Source organism: Limanda limanda, chromosome 11 (genome assembly GCF_963576545.1).
Source record: "Limanda limanda chromosome 11, fLimLim1.1, whole genome shotgun sequence".
NCBI lineage: Eukaryota > Metazoa > Chordata > Actinopteri > Pleuronectiformes > Pleuronectidae > Limanda > Limanda limanda.
Window position 1 is genome coordinate 5,884,140 of NC_083646.1, and position 9,148 is coordinate 5,893,287.

Here is a 9,148-nt window from a genome sequence, read left to right on the forward strand (position 1 = left end):
ATAAACTCTGGCTTAAAATGAATGGAGGCTGAAGCGTGTCCTGAAGGCGTGCACTCGGGTAAAAACAGTAAAATACACCCACCACGATGAGGTTCCACATGCGAGCGGCTTCGGCGACCAGCGTGGAGACGCCGCTGCAGCCGGGCATCAGGACTATCTTGATGGGCTCGGTGTACAGAAGGTCATACAGCAACTTGGTCGCTTCCCCTGGGTCACACTGCGGGGACAAAATGAGAGAATGATTAATGGGCGGCCAGATGAACAGATGGATGGGAGGATCAATAATAAGGAAGAGAAATGAATTCAGGTCGTCGAGATAGAGGGGAAAACGGGGCGAGAGACAGACGCGCAGGAGAAAATGGAAGAGATAAGAGCGAGGCAGACAGATGGGTGAGGAGAAGCGAGAAAAACAAATAAGCAATGGAGAGAGACGGCAGATAAAGAAGAAGGGAAATGACACAGAAGTAGCAAGGAGCGGCAGAAAGGTCAATGCAAATGCGAGGAGAACTGGAGAAGTTCGAGTCGGGGAAATGGAACAAAACAATAGCGACGGGGTCAAGATGAAGTAACGGAAAATGGCACAGAAATAGCAGGGAGCGGCAAACAAGCAGATGCAAATGTGACAAGAGGGGAAGGAGAAGAAGAATGAAAGAAATTATTCACATCCACAATGCATCGTCAAAACTCAAGGCACGGAGTCCACGGCTCAGGACACAGACACACAAGAGAGGAGCTCGCTGACCATCACAAGTCATTTCAACCCTCCAATCAAGTCATTTACAGGATGTCTAGGTGGTGAGAGTGTGGCTGGAACGATCCATCACTGCTCTGTCAGCCAGATTACCGACAGGCCGTCACCACCGCGCGCCACTCACCGATAAACTGGCCTGACACATCTAATGATTCAGCATGGGAGAGAGGACATGGCACCTCTTCCAGATGTGCATTCAGAAAAAAAACCACTCCAGATGAGTGTCACAAACAATCGTACCGAGGCAGATGATGGCAACGGGCGAATATTGCTCCTAATTGGGATGTTTGTCTCAATAGCCAAATTGTCTCTTTGAGGCAGCCCAGTGATTTGGCTGAACAGGTAATCACCACTCAGGACCAGGGCCGCGTGGAACAGCCCAGCTTCATATTGATTGATGTGTTTTCCATTAACTCTGGATTGGGCGGAATAACAGTGGTGTCATGTCATTGCAGAAAAAGTCGGGACGCATACATGCACTTAGATAATTAAATCCGAGGCCTGTTAAAGCAGAGCAGGCGCACTTGATTAAATTGTTTGGTTCCAATCAAAGTAAGAAAAACTGCCTAAATGAGATAAAATGAGATTTATTGTGCTTTGATTCACCGGGTCCCATAAAGACATGTTCCTATAAAGTGTGCGTGTCATCACCGTGATCAATGTGGAGTACCAGGCTCACAGCACATGTCAAGGAAAGACAATTTCATTTATTAAGCCCCTTTCATACACAGAGGTAGATTCAAGGTGCATAAATAAAACCATGACTCGGGTAAACTGTCACGTAAACCTGTGTTCCTGTCTGTGTTAAGGGAGACGTGTGATGCTTTGTTACAATGTTTCTTTCCTCTCGCGTGTTATCAAGGTTTTCTGTGAATGTCAAAGGTCTCAAAGTCTCCCCCGCAGAACACACTGCTCCTGAAGATCCTGAAATAACCTGTTTTAGTAAACCTTGTTTCCACGTAACTCTGGGACCGTGCGTCAACCGGAAGCGTGTTCATTGCTATGGCAACATCAGTCATCTGCGATGAGTTCTGAAAATCCTCCCGTCTGGGATATTTTGGTCTGAAAGTTTGCCTCCGTTGAAAAAAAATTACTTAGCTGGCCAATCAGAGCAGAGTAGGCTTTATCGGGGGGATGGGGGGGGGTTTAAACAGACAGGAGCTAAAACCAAGAGTTTCAGACAGAGGCTGAAAAGAGGAGCTGCAGCAAAGGACAGATAATATATTATTATTATTATTAGGGTTGCAAAGGGGCGGAAAGTTTCCGGTAAATTTCCGGACACTTTCCGGAAACTTTCCATGGGAAGTTTAGCTCGGGAATTTGGGGAATTTTGAAAAAAAAAAAATACGCAAATTAAACGCTGAGCAAAAAAATCATCATTCAAAACTCTATTTTAAAGATGTATGGAATGCAGCACACGCTGCACGTTGAATTTCAACCCTCCACTGTGCATTCTTCCATCACATGCACAGATAACTCCCAGCATCCTTCACTCTACAGCAGGGCTATTGAGGCCTGCTGTAGTGTGCAGGACTAGTCAGGTAAATTTTGATGATATTACTGGGGAAAATATATTAGCATGCTGATTGAGGATTGTTCATCTGTTCATCTAGCCTATTTCCATTCATTTATCCATCAATTGTAAAATATGTTTACATATGATTCCAATTGTTTGGCTAACTATTTATATCTCTGGCATTGCATTAGTGTTTTTTTACAAACTTTTTTCTCATCTTATTCTACAGAACAATGCCACGTGCACTATCTCATGTGTGGAGACATTTCACCCCATCCAATGTAGAAGGAAAGGCTGTGTACATTTGCAAATACTGTGCAAAGACCTATGTTAAGAATGACACAACGATGCAGAAGCATATAGTCAAGTGCCCAAAGTTTCCTCAGGGCTCAAATCAGCCTATGACAAAACAAAATGTTTATATTTATGTCTGTATATGACAAGGTAAATACAGTTTGTATAAATTACCCACAACATTTCCAGTTTATCCCAGTTTATTCCCGTTAATTCCCGTTAATTCCCATGGAAAGTTTCCAACTTTGAATATTCCCGGAATTTTGCAACCCTCATTATTATACAATATATAAACGGACAATACTAAATAATATGAACCTGAATATGAGCACAATGTGTCTCCTTTAAAACAACCTTGAGCCTCTGACCGCTCATTGGCTCCGTAAAGCAAAGTGATCAAAAATGTCATGTGACATGTTTACTGTCTGTCTGTCTCTCAATCACACTACCAATCGAAAGAAGCACTCCTGAAACATAAATACCAGTTTGGTATTCAAGCCAACAGGGGTTAAGCATGTAAACGATTGCAGGGACATTGGATTCAGCTCCTTTCTCTGACAGCTGCCACTTCATCACCAACACAAGCAGCCGAGCCTGTTCTCGGAAACCTTTTAGGTCTTTGTAATTTTTGCACTGACCAACAACAATAGAAATCTGTACATAAACCCTGTGTGCTTGTCATTTAAATGTTGCCCTAAGCTGATTACTGTCGGTAATTAGAGGTTAGGAGAGCATGCCTGTAAAATGACTCACCGGGTCCAGGTCCCTGCACAGCTGATCGTTCTCAATTCACTGGGTTAATAGTATTATTACTGACTTGGAAAGCAGCCTCACAATATTGATGTTACAAAGGAACGACGGCAACCTTGTGCCATGTCGGGTCTTCCTCCCAATCAACCACCAGCTGATTTCACAGATCACTTCCTCCTATTTGGTTATTCTGGGTAAAATCAGCAGCTGATTGTGAACCGGGCGTCCGGCACACGGCTGCTTTCTCTTCATGAAACTAACGGCTGGCTTTGCTGTGATCTGAGGTTGATGCAGATTGACAGACAGGCCTTTTTAAACACTGCCTTTCCCCGAAGGTTATTTGTGTTCTGTGTCAGAATGGCTGTCGACCGGCTGCATGCTGACTGAGACAACGCTTGTTAGCTTTTTATTGTTGCAGTGTTTTTAACTTTACCCCGATGAGTGGTGCTAATTTATTGCCCAGGCTGATTATCTCTGAATAATTTAATCAATCTATCATTACCATCCAACATCACAGCTTTTACTAACGGCTTGTTTCAACAATCTTTCCAAATTAATCGCTGCTCACAAATGGGTAGAATTGGGAATGAAATTAAAAAGTGCAGACTCTGACCTTGTGGAGGTTATTTAAGTATTTTAATCAAGACAAGGAGCTATCATCTCTATCGTCTCTTGACTTGTTTAGTGATTCAACAAAATCGAATTGAGGAACTTAAGCTGACGTAGAGGGTTTTTTATTGGATGGTACACCAGTGGCAAATGCAATCATGGTGGACGGAGATCACCATGATTGCATTTGATCACGAAAAAGCCCATAAAACAGGGAGAGACCATAGAGACGATCTGGGCTGTATATGGTCCAACCTGTGAGACAATTCATATATAATAATACAAAAATTAAATTCATTAGAGTATTTTTTTCTAATATAAAAAATAGGGAAAACAACAATCACATCAAAAAAAAAGTATGTGAGATCAACAGAAGTAAAAGGTCCTGTTCAAGGATTTTAGTTGCTCTCTTCAGAATTCTGATGAATAGGGAGTCGAAATCTTAAATAATAAAACCTTTAACAGGAGCTTTTGGAATGTCCCTCATGGCCCCCCCTTCTGGTCATGACATGCCATCACTGACGAGCATCATTGCAACTCTCAAGAAATGAATAACAGATTTGCGATATTGCTCTTTCCAAGAGAAATCGACAATTCGCTCTTTTTTCACAGACTGGAATGTGGGTCCAGTCATGAAAATTTAGTCAGTGCAGCTGGAAACATTCAGCTTAACTGCAACTAAACTTATGTTAACATCCTTTGGCGCCCAATAAGCAGCCTTCACAAGACGGCACTCTGTCAGAGACAAGGTGTTGCAGGCATGTTTGGTGGTGAGCTGGCTATTAGCTAGAAAACAGAAACCACATTCACAGGGAGAGTTTAAGAAAGAGCCTTGTTGTTTCTGTCAGTTTGTCTGGCACAAGATACAAAGGACACAGAACTTGCTTTTTCTCACCAGCCTTCACCAAGCAGCCACCTTTCTGTGAGGGATTTCTGCAGAGTTTGGTACGAGGTAGAAGTGCTACGAGTAGCATCATCATCATCACTACCATCTGACATCAGACACTTTGCTAAATAGAAGCAGTTCCAGCAATTGCATTAGAGGTTAATGTGATATACGTGTTCAATAATTGATATGGCCCTCGGAGGATGTAATAAAACTGAAATGGCCCCTGATTGAAGAAGAAGGTTCCCCATCGCAGTCGTGTAAAATCCACTGCCTTTAGATCTCGGAATTTAATACGTTAAATATGCAAGATAATGACAGATGGCAGTAAAATAAAGCTTAAATTCTAAAATCCCTCGTTGCTAATATCACAGCGAGCAGAAAATGAGAAGTTTGGGCTTGACTTTAGTCTTTTTCAAGTAATAAATTCACCTGGTTTACCTCACCATTACCTGTTCAATCTCCTCTCCACAGTTAGGTTAACATGAAGCCGTCTGTAATGGTATATAATGATCGGGCTCTATGCCTGAGCACAATTGCAGATTGGCGTCAGATATTCAATGGTCTATTCTTGAACCTTTCAATCATTCAGTGTTTCTATGAGCCGATAAGAAATAAAACCTCTGGTATTAAAACGGGAACACGCTGCTGTAGGAGGTGTGAAGGCACACAGGCTCCCCGATGAAAAAACACAGAGACAGAGGTGTTGGCAGCTACGCAATAACGGCTGAGGAATCGCTGCTTTTCATGGAGGTCTGTCTCCTACAACCCTCTGGGGTCGTCACCGCTTCCACTTTCATTCCGAGCCCTCCGTGTCTCATGAGGCTGCCGGGATTGACGGCCCTCATGCCCTCCTCACACATTCACATTTACTGACACGCACACATGTACCGGAGCGAGTGTGTGTGCACAGCCATACCGCACACAGCACGTACAGCCACATGACATAACGGTGGCACTTCTGTCGCTGCCCTTGGTGCTAAAATTCTCCGAGCTAATATCAGTGTCTGCGTTGACGTGGCGCTGTTTTGCGATAACCTGTGGCAGAAACTCGTGGTTCCCTGGACAGAAGAACGGTAGTGAACGCTGGCTGGTTATAGCACACTCTGTAATTACAGTTCAGATTGGAAAATGATACAAAAGGAGTGTGATAGGATGAGGGTCTGGGGAGAAGCCTATGTGTTGAATCCCAAAGCATCCGCAGCTATTTCGCCTAATTTCCGCATAATTATGTCTGGCACCTCACCTCAGGCTTGAACGCCAGTGGACATACACGAGAACCAGCGCGTACCGGTTATGCCACAGTGGAAGGAGAATTGTGTCATGGCTGCCAATTAAAATAAATTGTGGAAGTCAGGGAAGGACCTTGTTTCACCATCTCTCTGTACTGTATCTCCACTGTCTCACTCTCCATCACTGTTAATAATTGATCAAAGTTTGCAGTCTCGGCTTTGATATATCCATGGCAACGGCCTGCGCGAGGAGCGTGCGTGTCTGCACGTAGCGAGTGTGTGTGTGTGTGTGTGCGTGTGCATGTGTCTCCTTGTGTGTGGATCTCAGAAGGCTGTAAATAGTCTGATGCTGTCGCCAGAATAGCCAGAGAAACAAGCCGTCTGCTACCACAGGGTATCTGCATCCCTTAAAAGGACGGGCTGGGATTAAGTGTTGAGCTTCATGAATATTGTATGATGTTGAACAAGCAGAGGACATCGCTTGATACTCCCAGCCCTAATGGTCACAGACTGGTGTGTGTGTGTGTGTGTGTGTGTCTGTGTGTGTATTCAGGCACCTGATGCCAAATCCGAGTCAAACTTGAAGTCACGTCTTGTATTAGACACCGTCATTAGTGCTTTGAAGACGCAATAAAAGTTCCCCCGTCAATGATCACAAATTCAAGTCAAGGACGCTGCATAATTACACTTCTCCAGCCTTGATCTTAAATTGTGAGCAAACAAAGGGCCAGTTACGCCCTCGTCTTCATCTCTCGGTTAAACAAAGGGATGTGCTTACAAGGTGATCCGCTCTCTGACCAAACACCTCGTAATAACTAGATGTAAATATCATAGCTAATTAATCCCTTTTCTTATAATTGCTTTCCTGCCTCTCGGTGGGTAATATCCTCATTACTATTCCAGCCAGGTGACAAACATGCGGGAGGCACGGGGGGAAAAAAAATCCCTCTTTCCAAACACATTGTACCCAGAGCAAGAGAAATAAATTCCCCCCCTTGACTTAATTCAAGGAATTAACCAAACACTCAGACAATGTAACACCAGCCTATTTCAGCTGCTCTATTCAAAGGATCTATTCCTCGAGCCGGAGGCGCCACCGACTCCTGAAGCACGAGGAGCGATGTTTTCCAATCCCTATGAAATCTGTTCATGCAATAGCTTTATCTTTATTTTTGTGGCAGCTACATCTGCAGCTGCCTGCTTCACTACACTTCAATACACTAATCAGAGGATGCACACACACACACACACACACACATACACATATATACACAGACACACACTTGATCTGTTTAGCATTCGATTGCAAAGGAACAAGGTGTATGCGAAGCAGAATGCAAACACACACACACACACATGCACTGTTCTATCAGCTCCGCACACATCAGCCGTGTGCATTTGCTCACATATTTTCACAGAGCTGAAACCTTATTTGTTTCTGTGCTGTGCTTCAAGAGTAACTGTGTTGCCATGCCAACTCTCTCCCCCTCTTTCTCTCTTCCTCACACACACACACACACACACACACACACACACACACACACACACACACATAAATTCACTCTCTCTCCCTGCTATTCTGTTTAACAGGATTCCAATGCAGAGCCTTGTACACCAATCAGAATAAAGCTCGTAGCAAATTTTCTAACCAGTCCCGGTACAGTTAACTGTTTGGTGCCTCGGCCTCGCTATCTCTCTCTCCCTCCTTCCCCCTCTCTATCTCTCTCTCCTTCCCTCTCTCCCTCTCTCTCTCTCCCCGGGCATCTGTCCTGCAGCATGATTGATAACGTCCCTCATGAGAGGAGACAGAGGGGATATCCAGTAATTGTTTTCATGTGTCTCCGCTCATCCCTCTGTCGAGAAAAAAAAAATGGTCCCTTTTTTGAGGTCAAAAACTTTCAGAATAAGAATAAGGACGTGCAGCAACAAGGCACAAATAAGACCCTTTATTTTCCTCACATAGGGGGGGCTGCGATGCTTTTTCGATTTAAGTCCACCTAAGTGTTCGGTGGGTGGTAAACTCAGGGCAGCTGGGAGGGGGGGAATGAAAACAGCTGGGGGCCGGATATTGGATTTATAGCGGTTGATAATGCTGACATTTTAAAATACCACCATGATTAATGATTGATGAGCAACAAGCAGGAGGTGTGTTTGTTCACCTATAAGAAACAAGCAGCCGCCTCTGTGTGAGGCAGAGGTTGGGATGTGAGACTCTGGGACAGACAGACAGACTGGGGTTTCTAAAATAAATTTAAAAAAAAAGGCAGCATGATGATATCAGCACAATAAAATGAAACATCTCTGCGCTGACTGAGGTGATAACAAATAAAATGCACAGTTGATCGCAGGAGGAAACAATTAAACAGGACAGTGGTGAATAAAGGATGTAGCCTCCAGCACAGCACAGCAAATAAAATAAAAAGAAAGAAGTCAGTCACTCCTCATGATAATTGCCCATCATTAGACTCCATCACTGGGAGGGCGCACCTCCTCCACACGCACACGCACACGCACACGCACTCACCATGCTGTCGTAGTGGATGAGCTCCAGCTCGTAGTCGGGCAGGATGTCGCTCCGGTTGTTCACCAGGTCCATGGCCATCTGGGCGGAGGGCATGCAGGCCTGTCCGCCGGGCCAGCCGCCGCTCATCGGGAACAAGGCTCCGATGTACAGCTTCTTCTTGCCTGCGGAGGGCCGGGGCCCGAGGAGGAGCAGCAGGAGGAGGGTGAGAGAAGCCCGGAACAGCGGCGCATACCCACGGGGGGCGCGGGGCACCGGCGCGGGACTGCTGCGCGTCGCCCGCATGCTTCAAGGTGAGAGGAGCCCGGGGGGGGGGGCTAAATCTCCTTTAACGCACGAATTTTGCAACTTCAAAAATAAGATAAAAAAAAAAAAAAAATACCAAAGAGCGCTCAACACGTGTCCGGATCCGCGACGAGAACACGAACCACGCACGACCTGTGGGTGTCACGCACGGTGAATGTTTACTTTTAAATGCGTGAGTGTTTAAAGCATTGCGTGAATAATTCAGCCCGCGTTTGAGTTAGCATATTGCGCGGTTAATACTATGTAATACATGTCGGCGCTGGGTATTTTCGGGACAAAGTCA

At 44.9% G+C, this 9,148-nt stretch overlaps 1 protein-coding gene across 1 annotated transcript in view; it reads right to left on the reverse strand.

The window, feature by feature from the left end:
- The window catches only part of gabbr1a (gamma-aminobutyric acid (GABA) B receptor, 1a), a 49,242-nt gene extending 40,515 nt beyond the window's left edge, over positions 1-8,727 (reverse strand). Inside the window, exons 1-2 of the mRNA XM_061081709.1 lie at positions 8,563-8,727; positions 83-217 (exon numbers count right to left, since the gene is read on the reverse strand). Of these exons, the coding sequence (XP_060937692.1) occupies positions 83-217; positions 8,563-8,688 (261 nt within the window). The 5' untranslated portion in view covers positions 8,689-8,727. The remainder of the gene's footprint in view (positions 1-82; positions 218-8,562) is intronic.
- Between the last annotated feature and the right edge of the window lie 421 nt (positions 8,728-9,148).